Raw genomic sequence first — 25,507 nt, 5'->3', positions numbered from 1 at the left:
GGGGAACGAAGGGGAAGGGGGGAAGAGATGCAACTGGGGGAACTGGGGAACGGAACTGGGTTCAAGACCCTTCCTTCGCCAACGGGCCTGCCAGGAGGCCTGCCAACTTGGCCACCCCAACATCCCGGGCCATGTTTAAGGGCTGGTGTCACGGGGATGTTTTTGGCCACAGGGGCACAGCTGCAGTCGTTCCAAAAGTAAATGAAATCAGACCAATACTGGCTACAGGAAGATGTTAGGCTGCCTTATTCCAAGTCAGACTGTGGGTCCATTGAGCGCAGGGATGCCTGCACTGACTGACAGCGGATCGCCAGGGAGTCTTTGGCACAGATGTCCTGAGAGGCAACAGGGACTGAACCTGGAACTCTGAGCTGCAGCCCTTTTCCTGGAAAACAAGTCAAGTTTCTAGTCCTCATGGTATGGGATAAACAGCCAGTTTCAGCGGAAAGCTGGCTTGTACTGTCAGACCACTGAGTCTATCTAGCTCAGTGTTGTCAACGTGGACTGGCAGCAGCTCTTCGGGGTTTCTAGCTGGGGGGACGATGAAGACGTCTCTAGTCCTGTCTGGAAATGCCACCAGCTCCTTCTGCATGCAAAACTGAGCTGTAATGCTCCCCATAAAGGAATAATAATAATATATATTTTTTATACCCCGCCCTCCCCGGCCAGAGCCGGGCTCAGGGCGGCTAGCACCAGTAAAATTACAAACAAACAAACAAACAAACATTTAAAATACAGGTTAATAATAATAATAATAATAATAGATTTATTGCATTAGCCGTGTGGCCATAGCATGATATACATTGAAATAACAACATAAAATGGGGGTGGGGAGGTAGAGGTAGATATCGTCCTGGGCGAATACTTAAAGAAAGAGAAAAATAAACAAAAACTGCTGAGGCTGGAGGAGGACCGTTGAAGGGTCCTTCAGCTCCTCAGATTAGTCCTAACTCGATTGTCCTTGTACAATAAGGCTACTTGGAACTTCGTTCGGTTGTGCGGCGTATCGACTGCAGCTGTGGTGTTAAGGAAGAAGTTAGTGCCGCTTTCCTCTTCATCACACTAAGCAGGAAGTTAGCTGTCATCCCGGTAATCCAACAATCAGAATCCTGCAAAAAGAGGGACACTATCCAAGGCTGGATTGGGAGATGGAACTTATTCACGAGGGGAGTTAAAAACCGAGATCTTTCATCTGTCCAGTTGGGACAGAAGAGCATTACATGTTCCATAGTCTCCAGGGCCGTGTCATTACAGGAGCATGTTCTGTTTGCGATGGGAACTCTGGAATAACGACCCGACAGAACTGCTGTAGGAAAACAGTTGAGACGGGCACAGGTAAAGGCCCTTCGCTTACAGGTTAAAATATAAATTAAAATGCAGTCTCATTTTAATACTAGCCCATAGATCAAAATTATAAGGGGAGGGAAACATAAGGGTCAGACTGAGTCCAAACCAAAGGCCAGGCGGAACAGCTCTGTCTTGCAGGCCCTGTGGAAAGATGTTAAGTCCCGCAGGGCCCTGGTATCTCGTGACAGAGCGTTCCACCAAGTCGGGGCCAGTGCTGAAAAGGCCCTGGCATAGTTGAGACCAATCTAACCACCTTGCGACTTGGGACCTCCAAGGTGTTGTCATTTGTGGACCTTAAGGTCCTCCGTGGGGAATATCGGAAGAGGCAGTCCCGTAGGTATGTGGGTCCTAGGCCGCATAGGGCTTTAAAGGTCAAAACCAGCACCTTAAACCTGACCCTGTACTCCACCGGGAGCCAGTGCAGTTGGTAAAGCACTGGATGAATGTGATCCCGCGGCAAGGACCCCGTAAGGAGCCTCGCCGCGGCATTCTGCACCTGCTGGAGTTTCTGGGTCAGCTTCAAGGGCAGCCCCACGTAGACTTGCAGGGGGCAAGCAAAAGTTACAAAGCGTGGTTCAAGAATTCAAAAACCCTGACAGGGGATCCTGCCAACAAGCACCACATTCTACGTTAGAATATAAGAAGAGCCTGCAGGATCAGGCCGGTGACCCATCTAGTCCAGCATCCTGTTCTCATGGTGGGCACCTAGATGCCCGCATGAGAAACCGGGAAGCAGGATCTGAGCGCAAGAGCGACTCTCCCCTCTTGTGGCTTCCAACAACAGGTCTTCAGAAGCGGTGGTGGTCGCATCTATGGCCAGCTGGAGGCGGCTTATACCAGCTGCAACCACACAGAGTCCCAGATCCCTGCAGCTGCAGATGCTGAAATGCAGCCGGGGGTGTAAGGGGGGGGGGCAGCTGTTGGCTGCACAGCCAAAGAATGCCTGCACTATCTCCTTCCTTCCCCCGCCCTCTGCAAAAATACACTGAGCCCTTTGTCTTTGGCCTTCTATTATGCCTGTAAGGCAACACAGAGCTGTTCTGTGCCTCCTTCTGGTGCAAAATAGCCCCCTCCTTTCTCCCAGCCCCCTGAATTCTGAGTCTGTGTATGTGTGTGCGTGCGCGCTGGGGTGTGTGTGCTGGTCATCTTTCCTCCAGCCTGTTATTCACCACCCCCTGTCTGATCATACAGTGGGACAGCCCCAGATTTGCATGCAGAAGGCATCTCCAGGTAGGAATCACAGAATCATATGAGTTGGAAGGGACCCCCAAAGGTCATCCATTCTAACCCCCTGCATTGCAGGACTCTCAGCTACAGCATCCAAGACAGATGGCCATCCAAATGCTGGTTAAAAACCTCCACGGAGGCAAGAGTATTGTTAGCCCAGAAATGGAAGCAAGAAGAAATTCCGACAGAAGAAGAACGGCAGACGAAATTAATGGACTACTGTATGAAGAATTGGACAAAATGACAGGAAGGATTCGAAACCTGCAGGACCAGAGATTTACAGAATATTGGAAGAAGTATATGAACTATTTGAAGAGCAATTGTAACCAACAAATTACGCTAGTAGGACTACAAGAAGTTTTGTAAGGAGAAAGATATGAAGTGTTACAAAGTAGATAAGGATAGAGATATTGGTCATGAGTTTTAAATGTAATAGGGAAAGTAAGAAATGCATACTAAGAGATAAGATTGGAGAATTTTCAGACAGGACTGATGGAAGTAAAAAAAAATGAATAAGATGTAAAAGTATGTTTAATTACTGTTGAAAATGGTATGTTAAAAAATTTTCAGACAGGACTGATGGAAGTCAAAAAAATGAATAAGATGTAAAAGTATGTTTAATTACTGTTGAAAATGGTATGTTAAAAAACTAATAAAAATTTATATAAAAAAATAAAACTAAAAACCTCCACGGAAGGAGAGTCCACAACCTCCCGAGGGAGGCCGTTCCACTGTCAAACAACCCTGACTGACTATTTAGTTGGAATCTCATTTCTTGTAACTTAAAGCCATTGGAAAGAGCCCTTCAATGGAGGAACAGACTCCCCTGGATGGTGATGGAATCGCTTTCCTTGGAGGTTTGCAAGCAGAGGTTGGATGGCCCTCTGTCAGGGATGCTTCAGCTGGGATGCCTGCATTGCAGGGGGCTGGACTAGATGGCTCTTGGGGAGCCCTCGCAACCCTGCAATTCTCCTGTTTCTCAAGAGAACGCACAGCAAATTGGACACGGAGCGGGGAGCAGCCCAATATACAGCGACAATAGTGCAAGGAGGAGGGGCGGCTGTCAAAAGCCCCACATAACCGGATGTGTACAATTTGGTTCGGTTTGCATTTAAACATGAGCCTGTCTAAACGGCACTTCCCGAAACAATATGCAAACTGAGACACAGCTCTCCTTCGACACAGTTCCCCAGCCCAGCAATGAGTCCATGGATGTTTGTGTTAGGGGGGAATGCATCTATGGGCAAAAATGTTTTTTAAAATGCATCCCATCAGGGGAAACTGCCCATGGTGCCTGCTAGGAGAAATCCTAGACAGCATCTTAAAAAGCAGAGGCATCACCTTGCCAACAAAGGTCCGTATAGTTAAAGCTATGGTTTTCCCAGTAGTGATGTATGGAAGTGAAAGCTGGACCATAAAGAAGGCTGATCGCCGAAGAATGGATGCTTTTGAATTCTGGTGCTGGAGGAGACTCTTGAGAGTCCCATGGACTGCAAGAAGATCAAACCTCTCCATTCTGAAGGAAATCAGCCCTGAGTGCTCACTGGAAGGACAGATCCTGAAGCTGAGGCTCCAAGACTTTGGCCACCTCATGAGAAGAGAAGACTCCCTGGAAAAGACCCTGATGTTGGGAATGATGGAGGGCACAAGGAGAAGAGGACGCCAGAGGACGAGATGGTTGGACAGTGTTCTCGAAGCTACCAGCATGAGTTTGATCAAACCGCGGGAGGCAGTGGAAGACAGGAGGGCCTGGCGTGCTCTGGTCCAGGGAGTCACAAAGAGGCGGACACGACTAAACAACTAAACAACAACAAGAAGGAGAAATCCGAGCAGTAGCACGGGTGACATTTCACAAGGACGTAAAAGAGAGCCATGAAAACTGAGAAAGAAATGGGGAGAAGTGACTTGAAAGATGGGGGGGGGGGAATAAGAGATGGAGAGAAACCCAAACTGGCCAATTTGATTCTCCCCGTAGCAGTGCTAAACACCGTGAATGGACAACAGGGAATGCTTTTCACAGGGTGTAACAGGGGTAGGGCATCTCTCTAATCCTCTTTTAAAGCTGCCCATGTTGGTGGCCATTGCTGGTTCATGTGGGAGGGAGTTCCACAGTTTGTCGATGTTGATAGATGCCTTGCGCTCTGGTCGGTTTCTGTGGAGCTGAACTGAACAATTTATGAAGGGCTGGCGAGGGGAGGGACTCAGCCCACCCACAAAAAGAGGGACATGGCAAGGACCGCCAACCCCAAAGAGTGCAAATCGACCCCCCCCCCCTTGCTCAGCTATGGGCTTCGGAGCGAATTTCCAGAAAGCGGGGTCCGGGGCAAAAAGCAAGAAGTGAAAAGAGACAGAATGGCAAGAACAAAGAGAGGAAATAAGAAAAAGAGAAAGCCAGAAACGGAAAGGCAGGGAGGAACAAATAACAGACTTATCGAAGACCGAGGCAGCGTTTGTGGTGGGGAGAGGAGGCAGATAGGAGCGTTTCAGCAAAGATACAACAGCAGTTTCCACTGAGATCATAGGATTGCTGGACAGACAAGAGTCCAGCAGAGGGGAGGCGGAAGCGGGAGATGCCTGCAGAACAGATATGCTGCCTATTATTGTGCTTTGTTTATATTATTATGCTCCGAAAAATGTTTTTACTATTGTACACCTCACACGGATCTTTTGATAAAGGGTGGTATATAAATCAAATTAATACTAAATAATAATAAAGCCATCTCGGCTGGTGGCCGTCACTGCGTCACTGCCTCTTGTGGCGGGGAGTTCCATAGTTTAACTATGCAACACGTGAAAAAGTATACAGCAGACGGACCATTATCTCCTGGACTTTACCGCTCGGCTCGGCCTTCTCAACCTCCGGGCGGCGCCGGCTCCAGTGGGAGGGAGCCGCCAGGTGGCCCTCGGACTTTGTGTGCCGAAGAGACACTCCAGCCGTGAGAAGCCACCGTGCCGTTGCCTGGAGCCGTGCGTCTGTTTGCAGAGGGGTGAGTCAGAGAGCCAACACCCGGGCGATGTGGCTAATCTTGCTGCCCTGGGCCTGCCGTCTCCCCAGGCAGGTATGAAGAAAGCTCCCAGGTGGGAGCAGACGGAACCGACTTGCTCTGTGTGTGTGTGCAGTCGCTGGGCCGGTTTGTGTTTGCAATTGGTATCGCCCCCTCCAGATCTCTCATTCCTACGGCCTCCAGAGATGCCTGCCCTCTGGGCCTCGCCACCGATCCGACAGGCTGGAACCTGAATGCAAGAACATCGGAAGAGAGCCTGGCTGCTGGATCAGGCCAAACGAGGCCCAGCATCCAGCTCTCATAGTGGCTAACCGGATTCAGCTGCACGCCGCCATCACTGGTGGCAAGTGAAATCAAATGGAAAGCGAGGGCAGCGAGATATAAATGGATGCCAGAAGAGCCTGGCCACTGAATCAGGCCCAAGGGGGCCCATCTAGGACAGCATCCTGTCCTCTCTGTGACCAAGCCAGCTAGGGCAACATGTTGCCATCACTGATGGCAAGTGAGGCCTAATGGAGAGTGAGGGCAGTGTGGTCATATAAATGGTTCTCACAGTGGCCAACCAGATGCTGCCAAGCAGTTGGCACCCAAAGGCATTTACTGCCTCCGACGGTGGAGGGAAAATACAGCCATTCTGCCTTGTCGCCTTACCATCCATGGAACGAGCTAACCTCCTTTTCGAAGCCAGCACAGTTTGTGGCCGCCACTGACCTTTGTAAGAGCAAATTACGTATCAGAAACCTGAGTAAATTATAAAAATCACAACTCTTCTCTTTCTGGGCTTCATCCGGAAAGATATAAACTTGTCACAGCAGCTGTGCTCCTTGTTTCCTGGAAACCTGATTCAGCCTCTGAAGGTTTCACTGCTTGTGGCGCTACTGCCCCACCCTTTCTAGCATTTCTTTGCAGCTCCTGAGGACTAGAAACTTGCCCTGGCTCCATTTCCTCTTTGAAGAGAAAGCCAAGATTCTGAAGACAACGACGCAATGATCTAACTTCCCCGCCACCGCATGGTTTTGTGCAGAGATGTCTCTGACCTGGAAAGCCCTCTTGGATCAGAAGAAAAAAGGTCCATTTAGACCAGGTCTCCTGTTTCCAACAGGGGGCGGCCAAAACCCACCCACCCATTCACAACAAAGCATAAAAGCTCAGTTCTGTTATTCATCTGCCGGTGCCTGGAATTCAGAGGTATACTGCCTTGGAACATGGAGGCTTTCTTGTGATGTGTGGTAGAGATCCCGGTATAGGTGACTGTACTGCACAAGGAAGATATTCTTCCACAAGGAAGCTGCAAACAAGGGAGGTGGGGGCCCTGCCCCAGGAAGGAATGCTGCTGGGTTGCTGGGGGTGCTAATAGTGGTGCCTGGATGCCTGAGCCTGGTAGAGCAGGCTGGGAGGAGAGAGAGAGATTTCTCTAGCTGGGTAAAAACCTTACTGATGTTAATGCCATTGTTGCCAGATAAGAATCGCCAGTAATTGCCTGGCTCTTATCTGCAAAGGCTCCAAATCTTTACTCAAAAAATAAAAATAAAAATAAATCCCCTTGAGAGGCAGGTAGGATCACATGACCTGGTGGACTTCAAATAAATAAATGTTGCTGGGGAGAGAAGAAGGAAAAGGACTCGTTTCAAGGCTCTGAGCTGGTTAGGCTGAAGAGATTGAATTGAGCAAAAAGTAACAGGTAGAAGACTATATAAATAATGTGGACCAGCAGTAGCAGTGTGCCAGCCAGCCAGCCATGCCCCTTTTAGGATACTCCATTACATCCCCTCCCGGTTTTCCGCCCCCTCCTGCAAAGCAGCCAGTGAGCATTCTACCCCTGCGCTTGCTCTGTCATAAACTATGAAAGTGACAAAGTTGGCCATTTGCTCTGCATTTAACTATTTAATGATGTTTTAATGGTTTCATTGCACATCACCACACTTCTCAGGAAAAGGCAGGAAGCTGCCCTCTCCTGAGCCAGGCCATTGGGACCATCCAGGGTCTGCACTGACTGGCAGCCAGGAACTGAACCTTCCTATGCGAAGGAGGCATTCTACTACCAAGCCACAACCTTTTCCCTAAATGAGTTGGCGGTTTAGAAATACTTTTCTACATGAATAAATTCTGAGCGGTGCCTGCAAAGACTTGTGCGCTCACCACTGCAAAAAGGTGGAAGCAGGTTCCTTTGGTCGCAAAGGCACTTTCTTCTGCCCGCGTTATGAGTTTCTGTCAATCAGTTAGAGGGACCAAAGAAATGTTAAGAGCATCATGCAAGTTTTCATCGGCTTGAAACTCTTTTATTTCCAAGTCCTTGAGCATTTCCTTACATTGTAAAAGAGGTGGGGAACCCTGGAACGGCATTGCCCCAGAGGTTCCCTAGTCAATACCAGAAATTCACAGTTCCCCATGTTATGGCTTTCAATGACACCCCAAGCAGCCATCGGAATATGCAACTCTGAACACTGGTTTGCCCCAAACACAGGACCCTAAGGAAGGAGCTCAACGTCACACTAAAACAATTGTTCCATCAGGGCAAGCATGAGGACTCGCCAGACAGAACCTCTCCTCGGGTTGTCTCAATTTGGGGGAGCACAGAGGGGTTGTGTGGGGAGCAGAGGGGGCAGCTCACTTGCACAAGTCCTTGAGAAAAGTTTCTGCTGGTGGGAATCGGCATGCGAATCCTGCCCTACCAAGAGCTGCCCGTTGGGGATGGAACCTCGGACCTTCTGAGCCGCAGCCCCTTCTCTGCAAAAATAATGTTAAGATTTCAGTCCTCGTGGTTCTGAATAAAGGAAGGAACGAACAGTAACAAAGGATGTTGCCTTCTACAGAGCCAGGCCATTGGGTGCATCCAGCTCAGTACTGCCTGCGCTGACTGGCAGCAACCGTCCAAGGCTTCTGGCAGGGTCTCTCTCCCAGCAACACCTGGAGATGCCAGTGGGGACCGAACCTGAGACCTTCTGCATGCAAAGCAGATGCCCTCCTACTGTGTCACGGCCCCTGCCAAACCAGCCCTCAACAAAATGCAAGGAAACGCTTGAGTGGGAACACAACACAAGGCAAGGGGGGAATCCAAGATATCCCGGCGTGAGGGAGTCCACTTAAGCACAGAGCCGGCTGGAGCAGGACAGAACACATCTAGTCCAGCATCCTGTTCTTGCAGCGGCCAACCAGACGCCCCAAAAGGGAAGCCCCAAACCAGAACGTGAGCGCAACAGCCACGCTCTCCCTTTCTGTGGTTTCCAGCAACTGGTATTCAGAAGCTCACTGGGAGAACGTTTTGGAAATGGCCTTGCAGGATATGGCAATAACCCCCAAACTGTTGCCCCTCTCCCCACTTTTCCATGCTGCTTCTGAATCTCTCATTCAACAACACCTCTCTGCTGGTTAGCTAGAAAGCGTGCCGGCTGGTTGGCTCATTGCGCTGGCAAAGCCCCACACAGCTGTGTGTGCTTCAGGTCGGTCAAGAGAGAGCCCCATCAGAAGGGAGATTTCCATGGGGGGGGGGAGGCCCCAAAATCTAAGCTGCCCAGATCTGTGGATAACCCACCTGGGGTGCAGATTTCACACACTGTGTGTTCCTGAGCACATTGACTCGGAAGTAAATCCCGCCCCTCTGTTTTCAATGGGCCTTTACCCCACAATTTAGGATCGTGGCCTTAAGGAGGGATGTGGGAGCTCTGTGGGCATGGACAGCCCATAGGCCTTGCTTGCTCCGGATTAAGTTTTAAGATGACTGAGGCTTTTTCATTCAGTTTAGTGAAACAGCCACTCACTCACCAGTCGCCTCCAGCAAGCAGGAATCTCCTTTGTAGAAACATCGGGACCTAGAGAGCTGCTTCAGACCATGTCATCCATCATGGATATTTTAGATGAGATTCCTGCATTGAAGGGGGGTTGGACTAGATGACCCTTGTGGGTCCCCCTTCCAACTCTACAATGATCTGAGTCTGTGTCGCACCAGGGCCCACCTGGCTCAGGCTCATCCACTCCAGGTGGGAGGTGGGGAGTTCTTTTCCAGCCAAAGGGCATCACCCCCTCTGTGGAGAACCTACGTGGTGTTGGGCGGGACCAGGGGGAAAGGGGGTCTGATCTTTGGGCAGTGGGCCGCACTCCAGTCAGGGCATTTGAGGACACGCTCCAGCAGGGCAGGAGCTCCCACGGAGGGTGGGAACGTGGCCAGGGACTGGTGCAGCCAAGGAAGAGTCCTAAGGGTGAGACAGAGAGGTATCGAGGGCCAGCATTTGGGCGCCGGGCCAGTGGCTCCCCGGTCCACACTGGCCGGCAGCAGCTTCAGAGGAGTTCCAGAAGGGTTTTACTGGGAGATTCTGGGGATTGAACCTGAGAACTTCTACAATCAAAGCAGGTGTTCTACCAGTAGCACTGAGCTATAAAGCCAAGGGAATTCTCTCGCACATATGTATCTACATTTCCTATCCCAAGAACAATCCTGCAAGGTTTAAGCTCAGAGCTGGCTCTATGGAGCTTGGACCCCAGATATCTCTCTCTCTCTCTCTCTCTCTCTCTCTCTCTCTCTCTCTCTCTCCCCCTGCTCTAGAAATCTGCCACTCCACGATAAACTAACAGGAAGGATTCGAAATCTGCAGGACCAGAAATTCACAGAAGACTGGTGTAAATTTACAGACTATTTGAAAAGTAATTGTGATGATCAGACTACATTTGTAGGTTTGCAATAAGTTTTGTGAGCTGAATTATTGGAACTATTGCAAAAATGGATAAAGGGTAGGATGGTTAGTTAAGATAATTAAAGGCAATATGAATTTAAGAAATGCATAAGAAGTCAAAACGGTGGATCATCAGAGGTGCTGATGGAAGTAAAAAAAAGAGATTGTATAAGTGGTGAAGTTCTGTGGTATGTATTATAATTTATAAGTTAAAATTAATAAAAATTATTATTATTAAAAAAGAAATCTGCCACTCCACAGCACTTTCTAGTTATATTAAATGCTCTTAAGTAGGGTGTTTAAAAAAATAATACATACACAGGCAGCAACTCTAGTTGATATCGCACTCTGACAGCTCAGTGGAAGAAATACCTTGGCACAACCCGTTTCAGCCTCCAAGGTAATTGGGGTGCGGGAAGCCTGCATCCTGTGGGCTGGATTAAGCCCATCAGACCTTCTCATTTGGCCCACACCATTGTTTGGGTTAAGCCAGATCCACTTCCCCTATGCCTGATGTCTGCAGATCACCAGCAGACTAAGGAAGTGTTGCAAACACACCCACCTTTTCTGCCTGCATGTGCAAAAAAAAGGGGGGGAGTGTCACCTGACATTAGGCAATGGACAAGTGGGTGGACCAGCCACCTGTCAAACTCTGCCTGCGGGGGGTGTGCAGGTAAGGATTTGGCCTGCAGGAATGGATCCGGTTCCCCACGCCTGCTTCGCAATACCGCTGTCAGTCTCCTTTCTAGGAAACCCAGGCCTTGCTGGCAAAGTCTTGGGTTTTTGATTCTTGCCCGAGAAAAACAATTAGCCGGGCTGGGTTGGAGGTTAAACCTGTCTCTCTTCCTTTCTTTTTCCTTCACCCGTCAAGGAAGCAGCTTCCGCGCCAGGAGATTAATTATTATCCACACCCAGCCAGCGGGGCAGAACGCACAGACATCAGGCTTTGCTACGGTTTAGGGAGGCGGGAAGAGTGGAGCGCGGCTCCGGTGGAGGAAAAACTGCAGCGGAAAACCCCGAGTGGACGACGGATCAGACCCCACCCCTGGCCAAAGGAATGAGGGGATTGGGTTTGGGGGAATCAAGAACCCTCCTGCAAAGTGGGATTGATGCTCAAAGTGCCAGGACTCTTGTCTCTCGCTCACTTACACACATTGAATCATAGAACTGGAAGGGGCTGGGAGAGCAACATGTTACCTGGAAGGAAAGGTTATTTTGCACGCCCAATATTATTAACGGATCGTCAACTTCTAATTAAAACAAAGGCTTCATCCCTGTATTATTTGAAAGATGAGCCTGTTAGTTTGAAAACAAATGATACAAAATACACGGTTATTTCAGAAAGCTGACACTGAGGATGGAGTCCCATCTCGTCCCATCTCCCCACATCTTCTGTGTTGTTCCACAACATTTTATTTTCTGCAGGCACTGCCACCTAAACCACAGACAAATTGATTTCACCCTGGCCTAACCCTCTGGCCAAACGCTCCTGTCAATGAAATGTCATTAACAAATTGCTGATTGGAAGAGGGCTGGGGGATGCCCTAGTTTATTAGAGCCTAACAGGGCTTTTGGTTTGACTGGGGGGGGAAGCAATCACCCAGCCGAAGCCACAGTTTCAACCTCCGAAGGTCACCCAGAATGCAGAGCAGGGCCAGGCAGCCGAACCACACTTCGTCCGTCCCCGCTCCTGGATTTAAACTGGAGGGGCCCTTCGCTTTTATACCCGGAAAGGTTTCCTTTCAGGTTGGAAGAGTATGATAAATCTCACCCCCCCCACACACACTTTTCAAGGAGTCTCCAATCACCCCTGAACAACTTTCTGCTCTGCACGTGCCTCCTGAATGGATGTTAGCAAGCCTGGAACAGGAACTCGCACAGAGAAGCAACAGGCCAACTCCTCCGAAGGCAAGTAGTTCTTAAAGAGTGCCTTGAACTGCTGATAACAGAGGATAGGTTGGCGGCCTTTGGGGGGGGGGGCGGCCCCTGCCTGGATGTATGGAATTCTTCCACAATGAACGGCCATTCAGTCACAAGTGGGTGACTCTACGGCGCTTCAAGATGGTTGCTGTTTGGGAGTTTGCACAACGCTAGCCAATTGAATAGAATCATAGAGGGTCATCAACTTCAACCCACTGGTAGGTTCTAGTATGACCCCCCTGAAATGCAGGACTCTCAACTAAAGCACCCCTGACCATCCAACCTCTGCTTATACCATGGTACCTTGGGTTACATACGCTTCAGGTTACAGACTCTGCTAACCAAGAAATAGTACCTGGGGTTAAGAACTTTGCTTCAGGATGAGAACAGAAATCGTGCGGCAGCAGCGGGAGGCCCCATTAGCTAAAGTGGTGCTTCAGGTTAAGAACAGTTTCAGGTTAAGAACAGACCTCCAGAACGAATTAAGTACTTAACCTGAGGTACCACTGTAAACCTCCAGGGAAGGAGAGGCCACAAACTCCCGAAGGAGATCATCCCATGATTGAACGGCTCTTACTGTCAGAAAGTTCTTCCTGATGTTGAGTCTGAATCTCCTTTCTTGCAACTTGAAGCCATGTGTTCGAGTCCTACCCTCCAGAGGAGGAGAAACCCAGCTTGCTCATTAAATAGTCAATATCATCTCATCTCCCTGCAAACAAATCTTTATTTTCATTTACTATTACAGTGGTACCTCTGGTTAATAACTTAATTCGTTCTGGAGGTCCGTTCTTAACCTGAAACTGTTCTTAACCTGAGGTACCACTTTAGCTTATGGGGCCTTTCGCTGCCACTGTGCCACCGCCGCGCAATTTCTGTTCTCAACCTGAAGCAAAGTTCTTAACCTGAAGCACTATTTCTGGGTTAGCGGAGTCTGTAACCTGAAGCGTCTGTAACCTGAAGTGTCTGTAACCTGAGGTACCACTGTACACTTATATCCCCGCCTTTTCCTCCAAGGAGCTCGTGGCCTGCACGGTTCTCCCTCTCCTCATTCAATGCCCCACAACAACCCTGCGGTGATCTGAACCCTGGTCTCCCAAGTCCTAGTCCAACACTCTACCCACTATACCATGCTCTTTCAGTAGCTCTTGATCTCTCTCTGCTTCACCATCAACACCCAGGTGGATTTAAAAGAACCTAGTAGTATATCTGCTCGCGGAACTGCCTGGGGGGAAAAGGTGTGCTGTAAGTTTTAATAATAATAATAATAATAAAGGCACCGTTTGGGCAGGAAACGTTAGGCCAAGGCCAGACACAACAGTCGTGGTGGTTTGCTGCTGAGCCATCCTGGTATGGGGAAAAGGGTTTGTTCTGGCATGTGGACCTCCTGCCTCCTACGAGTCACAACCTTGTAAATTCCATTCGCAGACCTCCCCCTCCTTCGCAATCTTTTAGATTAAGAAGAAACAATGGAGAAGCTCTGGGGGTGGGAAGAAGAGTCCTGTTATCAGATGCCCAGGGTCACTGTGTCTCTGCCCTTGCTCCCAGCAATGTCACAGAATCACTGAACTGTAAGACTTTCCAAAGGCCATCTAGCTCAATCTCTTGCAATGCAGGAATCTCAACTTAAGCATCCATGGCAGATGGCCATCCAACCTCCGCTTAAAAATCTCCAAGGAAGGAAAGTCCACCGCCTTCTGAGAGAGTCTGCTCCACCATCAAACAGCCCTTAACTGTCAGAAACTTTTTCTGAATGGTTAGTTGGAATCTCCTTTCTTGCAACTTGAAGCTATTGGTTCGAGTCCTACCCTCCAGAGCAGGAGAAAATATCCTCCATGTAACAGCCCTTCACATACGTTTCCGAGCACAATTCAAAGTGTTGGTGCTGACCTTTAAAGCCCAAATGGCCTCGGTCCAGTAGACCTGAAGGAGCGTCTCCACTCCCATCGTTCTGCCCGGATGCTGAGGTCCAGCGCCGAGGGCCTTCTGGCGGTTCTGCGAGAAGCAAAGCTACAGGGAACCAGGCAGAGGGCCTTCTCAGTAGTGGCACCCACCCTGTGGAATGCCCTCCCACCAGATGTCAAAGAGAACAACAACTACCAGACCTTTAGAAGACATCTGAAGGCAGCCCTGTTTAGGGAAGCTTTTAATGTTTAACAGACCACTGTAGTTTAATACTTTGTTGGAAGCCGCCCAGAGTGGCTGGAGAAACCCAGCCAGATGGGTGGGGTATAAATAAATTATTATTATTATTATGGCTCTCCTGTCTCTTCTCAGTCTCCTCTTTTCCAGGTTAAACATCCCCTGCTCCCTCAACCATTCCTCATAAGGCTTGGTTTCCAGACCTTTGATCATCTTGGTCGCCCTCCTCTGCACAGCTTGTCGACATCCTTTTTAAACTGTGGTGCCCAGAACTGGACAAACGACCATTGCCTCCCGCCCCACTCTTTCCCTGTTGCATCCCATCTGGTCTTGATAATGGACCTCCTGGCACCAAACCTCCCCTCCGTGGCTCATGCCCCAAGCATTTGAAGGAGAGTTTCCTTCCATGTCTGCCAACCTAGGTGGCCTTCAGATCTGCAGAAGGCGCAGGAGATCTGCTCCGTCTGTCTCACCCGAGATGAATGTAAATTTTAACTTTCGTAGAGCAGGCTAGTTTCTAGACGCTTGCACTCGCCCGCCCCTCTCCACCCTCCGTCCAGCCAAGCGAAGAGGCAGGGTCAGAGTTCAAGGGCCCAATCCCAGCCAGGCAAAGACACTCAAGGAGGCTGTGAAGCAGCGCTGGTGGGGGCGGGGAAGCCTTGGGAGTATCACAGGGGGCCAGACAGAGAGAGGGTCTGGCCCCCAGGCATGAGGCTCCTTCACCCCTGCTATATGGATTAAAAGCAGCACCTTGAATTGGGTCTGGAAACAGAGATGTGGAGCAAAGCGGCAATTATTCTGAGCACACTCTCTTCTCTCATGGTTTTGACAGTTTCAACACCTAAATTCTTCTTGGGTTACCGAGCGGAGAATTTTGGAGGCCAGGGCAGTGCGGAGTCATACCCTATTAAAATGTCCTTAGATGGGTGGCCTTCCTCACGGCTCTGCCAGCCTTCTCTGGGGCCAGGAATAGAAAGGAATCTCCCCCTTGCCCTGCCTGGCTAGATAAGGCTGGTGAGGGGGCACGGGAGTGGCCAGTTTCCTTCTCTTCTCCTCTCCCTTCCACCACCCCTCTGGCAGTACGCAGCTTGGCTGGCTTACAAGAGCCGCCTGAGAACGGAAGAAGGGCCTGGCTCAGGCCCAAAGGGGTCCCATCTAGTCCGGTCCTTGCAGTCATCACCAGATGCTCCCAAGGGAGGCCTGGGGACCTGAGCGCAACAACAGTTCTCCCCACTTGCAGTCCCCAGCAACTAGGATTCAGAATCATTGCTGCTACCGGCCTGTTTCTCTTGCACTCACTAGTTGGAGATAAATAACGCAGCAACACTGCTCTACATTGCAGGGCTGTCAGGAGGGTTGTTGACTGAGAGAGTATGTACGAAACAAGCTTCGGACACACAAGAACGCTTTGCTTTTTCAAAAAAGAAACGCGTTCGCACTTGGCTTGCTTTGCAGGCAAAGCACTCTGCACATGCCCTGAGGCCTGAGTTTCAGCACTGGGGTGGAAGATTCAGGGGAAGGGGGAGTAAATCAGATTAAGTTTCTTTTGTAGACCCAGACAAACAGCTCCTGACTCACAGAGAACAGGAGGGCCTGGAGATGGTAGTCACATCCTGTTGTAAACTAGCATGTGAACTTTCCTTAAGGTTCTTGCCAGGCAGAGGTGGCTCATCAGACCCAGAGTGGAGAATCCCGGCCTACAGAGACAAGATCTTTTGTGGGGAGATAAGATTTCCCCATCTCCGCAAAAAACAAGGAAGGTGATGCAGAACTGGGAAAGTCAGATAAAGGCATGGCCATGCAGGTCAAGGGGCTGGAGCAGTTCTGCCCAAGTATTTTAAGCTTTCTTGTAAGGTGAGGGGAACAGAGGGAGAGATGTTGGCAGATAGAGTCACGCAATGCTAAACCATGGTTTGTTTAACAAACCACAGGTTGTCCCACAGACGAGCCAGCAAACCGTGGCTTGTTCCTCCAACGTTTGTGTTGTCCTGCCTGCTGCTGCTGCCTCCTGTCTTTCTTGCTTAGTGAGCCTCTGGGTTGGACCAAAAAAACCCATTGTTAGGGACGGGCGCAAGATTTGCACGTGTAACACCAAGGCATAGTTAAAACAAACCAAGGTTTCCGATTGTGGGTTTATTGGCAGCAAAGAAACCACAGGTAAGGTGCTGGGCAGGATACTAATAATAAGATGATGATGATTTAACAACAACAAATTGTTTCCCCAGCCATTCTGGGTGGCTTCCAACAAAATATTGAAAATACAATAAAACATCACACATTAAAAACTTCCCTAAACAGGGCTGCCTTCAAATGTATTTTTATGTCCACACTACGCCAATTAACATAATCCTTTCCAGTAGAAAGCCACAAATAAAATAGATTGAAACTTTTTTAAAAGGGGGAGCGATATCAAAATGAGGTATACACAGAGTAGGCCCATCAAAAACAAAGGGATCATAGGACTGTGGAGTTGGAAGGGACCATGAGGGTCATCTAGTCCAACCCCCTGCAACAGAGTTAAGTTATCGTCCCAAATCTCCTGCATAAGGAAATAACTTCTTCATACAAGTACGGGATATGCTGAGCCCGGTGGAGAAGGTTGCTAGCTGAGATCATTTCTGTTAAGGGTTTGGCAAATTCATCGCGCAGAGGCCTACTGGAGGCAACAACAGGTAACAATGGAACCTGCATGTGCAGGGCTTGTCTACCTTTGTAATATCAGCCATTTTTGACAGAGAGAAACAGAGAGAGACAGAGAGAGAGAGAGCTGGCCAGAGAGATGATTCCAGCAAAATGATGCTTAAATGGGGCTTTTGACATGTCCTCAGAGAAAACCACTTGGCACCAGAACATGGGGCTAAAATAATCATCTCCCATCCCTTCCCTGAATAGTCTAAACAGGAGCCCCACCTTCCCTCAGCAGTAAACACCTGAATTCCCCGGACCAGCAGAACTCGTAGCAGGTATGTTCCGAGACAAGGGTGTGGGGCAGGTGCAACACGCATCATTTGCGTCCTAGAATGGCCCTGGGGCAGCTTCCCCTCTGGCGAACATCTGCTCACACATTTCCAGACACCACAACATCCCCAAACAAAACAACGGAGTATTTGGCCTCCTCCCTCAGCCATGAGCTGACGGTGCTTGCACTCGCCGTTGCAGTAACGCCCCCCTCCATCCCTGATATTTGCTCTTTTTCATTATGAGTTGGCAGTGTAGGAGGAGCTGCCTTCATCGGGTGCTTGGTCCTTCTAGCTCAGTGTTGCCTGCACTGACTGGCAGCAGCCCTCTAGGGTTTCAAGCAAGGAGGTACGGTTCCCAGAGTTCCCTGAGAAGATGGATTAGCTTGAAGCACTCTGGGAATTGTAGCTCTGGGAGGGGAATATGAGGCCTCTCAGCAACTCCTGAACAAACTACAGTTCCCAGGATTCTTGGGGGGGGAGGCCATGATTGTTTAATGTGGTATCACAGTGGTTTAAACATTACTTTTAAAGAGCAGAAATCGAGGGCTGGCAGCTTGTAGCTAGCAGAGGAAGGTTTCTGCTGGGTGGCGAGGAAGGAAGGATGAGGCCATGAGATGCAAAGGGGAAGGTGAGGTCGCAAACAAAAAAACGACAATATGGCAAAAGCCCAGTATGTTTCCCCCCAGTTTCTTCCCCCAAAATTGCCAGCTGCATCACAATCAGCAGAGATGTTTTGCAGCAGCAGCAAAAGCAACAAACGGTTCTACAAGTGGATCAGGGAGGGCCAGGACTGGCATTTGCTGTGCCCTTTCCTAGCGAAAAGGGCACACCAGCGCTACCCTTGCAGAGATTCCCAGGGGTGGGGGAGAGGCGCAGCCATGCTGTTGCGGAGAAAGGAAAAGAACAACTGCCTTACGGCATCAGCTTTTGCGGGACTATGGTCTACTTCGTAAGAGGCGTAGGAACCATGGTGTGCACATTCCGGTTTCTCTTGGATCAAGGGTTGCAGGAGAGGGCTCAGGGGTTATCTTTCCTAAAATTCTGGGGCCAGGCACTGCTGTCTTTACATGGAGCAGTGGGGAAGAATACAGCGTTACCTTGGTTTACGAACTTAATCCATTCCGGAAGTCCATTCTTAAACCAAAGCGTTCTTAAACCAAGGTGTGCTTTCTCACAGCAGCGGGGGACTCAATTTACAAATGGAACACACTCAACAGGAAGCGGAACATGTTCTGCTTCCAAGGCAAAGTTCACAAACCAAAACACCTACTTCCGGGTTTGCAGCGTTCTTAATCCAAGTTGTTCATAAAACAAGCTGTTCTTAAACCAAAGCACCACTGTATATCATTTTATTCTTAAAAAGAAGTTGCTTTCAGGTACATCAGAAGAGGTTAGATCAAGGTAAAGGGACCCCTGACCATTAGGTCCAGTTGTGACCGACTCTGGGGTTGTGGCGCTCATCTCGCTTTACTGGCCAAGGGAGCTGGCATACAGCTTCCGGGTCATGTGGCCAGCATGACTAGGCCGCTTCTGGCGAACCAGAGCAGCGCACGGAAACGGCGTCTACCTTCCTGCCGGAGCAGTACCTATTGATCTACTTGCACTTTGACGTGCTTTCGAACTGCTAGGTTGGAAGGAGAAGGGACCGAGCAACAGGAGCTCACCCCGTCGCAGGGATTCGAACCACTGACCTTCGGATCAGCAAGTCCTAGGCGCTGTGGGTGGCCCACAGTGCCACCCGCGTCCCTCAGAAGAGGTTAGCCACGGCAAAATCTCTTACTACCAGGAACGAAAGGAACTGTCTTGTACTAAGACCCCTGAGTCCATCTAGTGCAGTATTGCTGACCCTGACTGGCAGCAGCTCTTAAGGGCTCCAGGCAGGGGACCCTCCCACCCAACCCTACGTGAGAGGCCAAGTCTGACTTTGTGGTGCTGGGGCTTGAACCAGGGGACCTCCTACAAATGTCCTACCGCCAGACGAGAGTCCACTTAATATTGGTATGGCTATTGATTGTTTACACAGCAGCCCATCCAGTTTACAACAAAATATCAGATGTAAATAACAAAAGAGAAGTGTTCCCCCAAAACACACAAAAAACTACCCCACCCCCTGTAAAAAGCAGTTTGCAGGAAAAATAAAAAACGTTTAAAGCACACTTCAAAAGCCTGAGCAGGAAGAAGGTTTTCGAAAAGACCTCTAAAGGAGCAGCATCAAATTAATTGAAACCCCGAAGGGGTCTGGGGTGGGGGACACTCCCCCAGGGCAGCTTAGCTACAAGACAAAATGTTTGCATTACAGCAGGGCAAGGCCGTCCCCCCACCCATCTTATTCCCCACCCCCCATGCCCCACAAGAAGTCCTCTAATAATCTCTAGGGGGCCCTGTATGCATAAGACAAACCCACCAGCGCCTGAGTGCCCCCCTCAAAATCGAACAAGATCTGTGAAACAGGCACGAGAGCAAGGCATGCTGCTTTCTGAATCATTTTGGCCAGCCTTGCAGACAGACACACATCAATTGGGGGTTGGCTTTTCAGTGGACCCACAAAGGAGGAGAAAGAGCACACACTCCTTTATTTCTCCACAAGCTCCCCCAACCCCAATTCCCTGTTTAACATGCATAGCGATGCACTTCCAAGAGGACAATGGGGGGGGGGGGAGAGGAGGGGAGAGATTCTCACAAAAGACATAGCTGCTCCGAGAGGCCTGGTAACCGTTCCCTAGGGTGCGCCACCACTGCCGAAAAGCTGGATGCCACAGCTGGTTATTGTCTCCCCCATAAAAACACACACACACAATTCCCAGGGACCTTGCAGCATCCTAGGAGAGACATCCACCTGGCCCCCCACATCCCAGCACAACTTGATTCCCCCCCATTTGTGTGTTTACAGACACTCCTGGCTCTGAACCCAATTTTAAACTCTCTGTTCTTCCTTGGGACACCCTCAGTTTTTGCCACATGCCCGTTCCTCTACCCCCCCCCCGCCCCCTCTCTTTCGGGAAATGTCCAGGAATGTGCACAGCCAAAACTGGGGGGGGGCTTAACTCCTGGGGGAACCCCCGTTTGTTGTTATGACACCGCCCAAACACCCAAGCTTCTCCTACAAAGAGGACTCCTCAGCTAGTGAACTGATGCTAAGACTCATTCTTCACCTCAAAGTTCGCCATTCATAATTATACAGAATCACAGAATTGGAAGGGGGCTGAAGGGTCATCCAGTCCAACCCCCTGCAACGCAACACAGACACGCATATTTCTAAAAGCACTTTTACACACACACACAGAGTTTGCCCCCCCCCCAGGTCAAGAGCCCCAATAGCTCCTCCTGTTCGTTTAGAGCAGAGACTCTCCACTCCTGATCCTAAAGAGAATTCCCTCTAACCGTTTCTTATGCGCAAATGTTACCTGCCTCGTTTGTGTTATCATAGTGCTAATGGCTCGCGCCAAAGCGATTCAACGAAACGAAACGAATTCTGCAAATGAACAGAAATCCAGGGCGAGCGGCTCCGGTGCATTAACGCCAGTCCCCCGTCCCCCCACACCCATCGGAGAGAAAAGGCCAACCCCGGCGAGCCAGGATGCAGCCCCGCTCCGCTTTTTCCTGTTTGGCACGTGCCCGGCGGGCGCCCCCCCCCCAGCCCCACCTGCGAGGGACCCCCTGCGCCCCCCGGCATCTCCCCTCCCTCGCTTCCCGCCCCCACTTCCCCGCGGCTAACCGACCTGGCTCCACTTCCTCGGGTCTCCCCGGCTGGTTGCCCATCTCGTCCGGCTCGCTAAGGCCCCCTCGGCCGCTTCATGGGACCAGGTGGGCGGGGAGGGCGGTAGCGGCGGCAGCTCTCCCCTGCGAGCGCCGGCAGAAAGGCAGCGGCTCGCTCGGGCTCGGCGGAGGCATTGTGCGCCGGGCCAGCCCGCCCGCCCTCGCTCTCTCTTGCGCGCGCGCCGCTCCAAGACCCGGAGGCCGCTGCTGGCCGGGGCACCGCGGCGGATCGCTCCCGGCAGCGGCAGAGAGCCAAGAGCCGCCGAGGTGACTCACGGCCGGGGATGGGAGGCCACGCAGCGGCGGCGGGAGAGCATTGCAAGCCGAGGAGGAGGAGGGAGGCGAGGGTGCCTCCGAAAGCGAGGGGAGCGCAGCGCGCAAAAGCGCACCAAAGGCTGCAGCGGCGTGGCCAGAGCGCATTTGGAGAAGGAGGGGTATCTGCCCCAAGGAGCTTGCAGTCTCGCCCCAAATTTGGACAATGCAGTTGGAAGGAACCCCGAGGGCCATCTGGTCCAACTCTCTGCAATGCAGGAATAATGCAGCTGTCCCTTACGGGCATCGAACCTGCAACCTTGGCGTTATCAGCACCACGATCTAACCAGCTGATGGCTATTCCGACAGTTTATAGAAAACACCATTATTTATTGTTTCCATCATCATCGCCATAGCAGGGGGCGCAATGGGTCAGTGCATGCAGCTGTTTGTTAGCCAGAAGGTTGGTGGTTGAATCCCACGCAGGGATGGCTGTGGGCAGGATGATGACCCACATGGTCCCTTCCAACTCTTTGATACTAAAGTAAAGGTAAAGAGGCCCCTGACCATTAGGTCCAGTTGTGACCGACTCTGGGGTTGCGACGCTCATCTCACTTTATTGGCTGAGGGAGCCGGCATACAGCTTCTGGGTCATGTGGCCAGCATGACTAAGCTGCTTCTGGCGAACCAGAGCAGCGCACAGAAATGCCGTTTACCTTCCCACTGGAGCGGTACCTATTTATCTACTTGCACTTTGACGTGCTTTTGAACTGCTAGGTTGGCAGGAGCAGGGACCGAGCAACGGGCGCTCACCCCATCGCGGGGATTCAAACCACCGACCTTCTGATCGGCAAGTCCTAGGCTCTGTGGTTTAACCCACAGCGCCACCCACGTCCCTTCTTTGATACTAGTCACCTTCTAAACCACCATCCCCCAGGGAATCCGCCACCAATATCTTCTCGCAAAAGTAAAGCAGGATTTCAGTCCTCTTGGCTCTGAATAGGGTTAAATGGGAGCATATTGTGAGACAGAGCCTAGCTCAGCATAGCTTTTGTAGTGACTTACAGTGACTCTCCGTAATTTCAGGCAGGGCCTTTCTGGAGATACTGGGGACTGAATCTGCGATGTTTTGCATGCAAAGCAGCTGCTCTGCAACAGAGTGCTGGTCCCTGTCCGAAACTATTTGGCTATCAAAGAATAATACCTAAACAGAGCCTCCAGGTCCAGTAGCAGTGTACCTCTGAATACCAGGTGCCTGGGAGCAGCAGTTCAGGGAAAAGAGCTGTGGCTTCTGTGCCTTGCTTGTGGGATTTCCCAGAGATGCCTGCTGGGTCTCTATCATGGGTGAACCAGATGTTGGCCAAGACAGCCTCGAAAGCCAGAGCCCCTTTCTCCAGAAATGTAAGCCATGGGGAAATTCCACTCTCTGCTCCCCACGGCCTGTAAATCAACCAACATGGCTAGAAAATGAAAACTGCTCTTTTCATTCCCAGTTTATGCCCCCAAATGGAGCGTGTTTTTTGGGGGGGACACACACAACACCTCTCTCTGTGCCCTGCTTGTATCTCAGGAAGGGAGAACGAGGAGGCCATCTGGCTGATCCTAAAGACCCAGGTCCCTCTTCTTCCTCCTCCTCGACCTGCTTTCATGTGAGGGGTTGCAGAGAAACAGAGCCTGTTGATCCCTGATGGATGGTGGGGCAGGAGCGGGTAAGGCCTCCCTCCTAAAAAAAGCGAGGGGGTCTTACAAGGCCTGGCCTTCAAAGGGGATCTCAGTTCTTGCCTGGGGTCTAATTGGAGCCTGTTCACATTTTACAGGGGGATTGAAATGCTAATTAAATTGGATGCCAATGGATCCAGGTTTTGCTGCTGGCATTTCATTAATATATCTGCTTTGTGTTTTCGAAAGTCGCTTGCCTGCCTGCCTGCCTGTTCTCTAGAGGTTCCTGAGGAGGTGGGGGTCCTCGTCCAGAGTGCCGTTCTGAAACATGACTTTGGCGCGACTTCCTCCGATATTTAGTGGGACAGATCCAAATTCACAAACGACACTGTCCATTTTAAACTCTCATCATTTTTGGGTTTCTACAAATTCCTGGGCAATGCCAGGCACACACACACACACAGAGAGAGAAGGGGTATGCTATGAAAGAGTGATGGAAAGACAGACCAACACCAAGACTTCTCTCTTTTTGGGGGGGCAATTTGATGCCATTCACATTTAAAGGCACACCTACCACATTTGCACTTTCTGAAAGGATACACAAACCGAAACGAATTTGCACTTCTCCAAATTTTGCAGTGCAGTTTTCCAGCCAAATAATGTGTAGAAAAGTGCCTATATGAGTGGAACAACAACAACTACCCACCATTCCCCAGCAGGTCACAGGGCAGGTTTGCAGAGTTTAAAATTCTGAATTAAAAACAGTTAAAACAGTTGCGGGAACAGGGAGAGCCCTGCAAACATGCATCTCGGGTGTCCCAAAATAACGTAAAAAAAAAAATGCATTATATTAGGGGAAACTGCTTTTCCCAAAAAAAAGTGCACATGGAGAGAAATTGACACTAGAACCTTGATTAATCTCCATGAGGACATTTTTTTTTTTTTTAGATCGCACACTTGATGTGGGAATATGGAGAACAAGGAACAGGGAGAAGTCATAACCGAGCATATTCATCCACCTCCTGCTCTTGATCAACTGTGAAAGGCTGAAAGCAAGAGTTATTTTATTTCCTTTTAAGTTATTGCTGGTGTGTGTGTGTGTGTGTGTGTGTGTGTGTGTTTGTGGTGCAGGAAACGGCAAGGTTGAATCCTCCCTGGGGCACCAGCCTTGCCTGCGTCTGCAGGAGAGTGACCTTGACGGCTGCGTTCTGATCCCGGTGTCCCAGACTGTAAATAATCCTCCAGTTTGGGAGGGGGGGCAAAAGAATCCTGGGTGGAATTAAGGCTGCTGCCTCCTCCCCCAGCTCTGCTAACTGGGAGTCCCCTCCTCAACTTGCTCTGGGGTCTCAAGCACTGGAAAGCAACGGCATCTCAAAAACGGAAATTGTTTATGTATTGGTTAGAGTGCTGTGCTAGGGCCTGGGAGATGAGGACTCGCTCACCTTGGGCTGCCTCTCAGCCTGACCTACCTCACAGGGTTGTTGTGGGGATAAAATGGAGAGGGTCTGAACGCCGCCTCGAGCTCATTGGACAAATGGCAGGATAAAAATGCAATTTGTGGTTTTCAATAATACATAATGAATAGCAATATTTGAAAAGTTATCACCAGTAAGTAATTATCACCATCATTATTTATTAAATTTCTATACTACCCTTCATCTGTAGATCTCAGGGCGGTTCACAGCGTAATCATATCACACCCCTTCCTTTAAGGAGCTCAGGATGGTTGGCGAAGGCTCTTCGTATCTTCTTAGGCTCTTAATGGGAAACCTACAAGTGGAACAACTATCCACAAAAGCGTCACTCCCTCCGGCCATGGAGGCAGAGCAAAGATACTGTGGCTGGTAGCCATCGATATATACTTCTGTTGATGCAGCCTAGAATAGCATTAGCTTTTTTTGCTGCTGCATCACGCTGTTAACATGAGTCAACAGAGGATGCAGCAGTAAAAAAAAGCTAATTCCATTCTAGGCTGCATCAACAAAAGCCTAATGTCCAGACCAAGGGAAGTCATAAAAAGGTAAAGGTAAAGGACCCCTGACAGTTAAGTCCAGTTGCAGATGACTCTGGGGTTGCGGTGCTCATCTCGCTTTACAGGCCGAGGGAGCCGACGTTTGTCTGCAGACAGTTTTTCTGGGTCATGTGGCCAGTATGACTGAGCCGCTTCTGGTGAAACCAGAGAAGCGCACGGAAATGCCGTTTACCTTCCCGCCGGAGCGGTACCTATTTATCTACTTGCATTTTTTTTTTTTGCGTGCTTTCAAACAGCTAGGTTGGCAGGAGCTGGGACAGGCAGGAGCTCACCCCGTTGCAGGGATTCGAACCGCTGACCTTCCCATCAGCAAGCCCAAGAGGCTCAGTGGTTTAGAGACCACAGCGCCACCCGCATCCCTAGGGAAGTCATAGTCCCACTCTATTCTGCCTTGGCCATCCTGTGTCCAGTTCTGGGCGCCACAATTTAAGGATGTTGACAAGCTGGAACGTGTGCAGAACCGGAGGGCAACCAAGATGACCAAGGGTCTGGAAACCAAGCCTTATGAGGAACGGTTGAGGGAATTGGATATGTTTCACCTGG

General features: G+C 50.2%; 1 protein-coding gene across 3 annotated transcripts in view; it reads right to left on the bottom strand.

Moving 5' to 3' along the window:
• Window positions 1-25,507, bottom strand: part of SPECC1 (sperm antigen with calponin homology and coiled-coil domains 1) — a 107,349-nt gene that overhangs the window by 54,498 nt on the left and 27,344 nt on the right. The window contains exon 1 of one of the 3 annotated variants that reach the window (XM_080982847.1): window positions 20,985-21,193. The exons of the other annotated variants lie outside the window; for them this stretch is intronic. Coding sequence (XP_080838973.1) covers window positions 20,985-21,024 — 40 coding nt within the window. The 5' untranslated portion in view covers window positions 21,025-21,193. Of the gene's footprint in view, window positions 1-20,984; window positions 21,194-25,507 lie in introns of those variants that run through there. 3 annotated transcript variants of the gene reach the window in all.

The sequence above is a fragment of the Podarcis pityusensis genome (assembly GCF_964106645.2).
Source record: "Podarcis pityusensis genome assembly, chromosome: 15".
Lineage (NCBI taxonomy): Eukaryota > Metazoa > Chordata > Lepidosauria > Squamata > Lacertidae > Podarcis > Podarcis pityusensis.
Note: the sequence above shows the minus strand (reverse complement) of the source record. Positions and strands in the feature narration are given on the sequence as shown.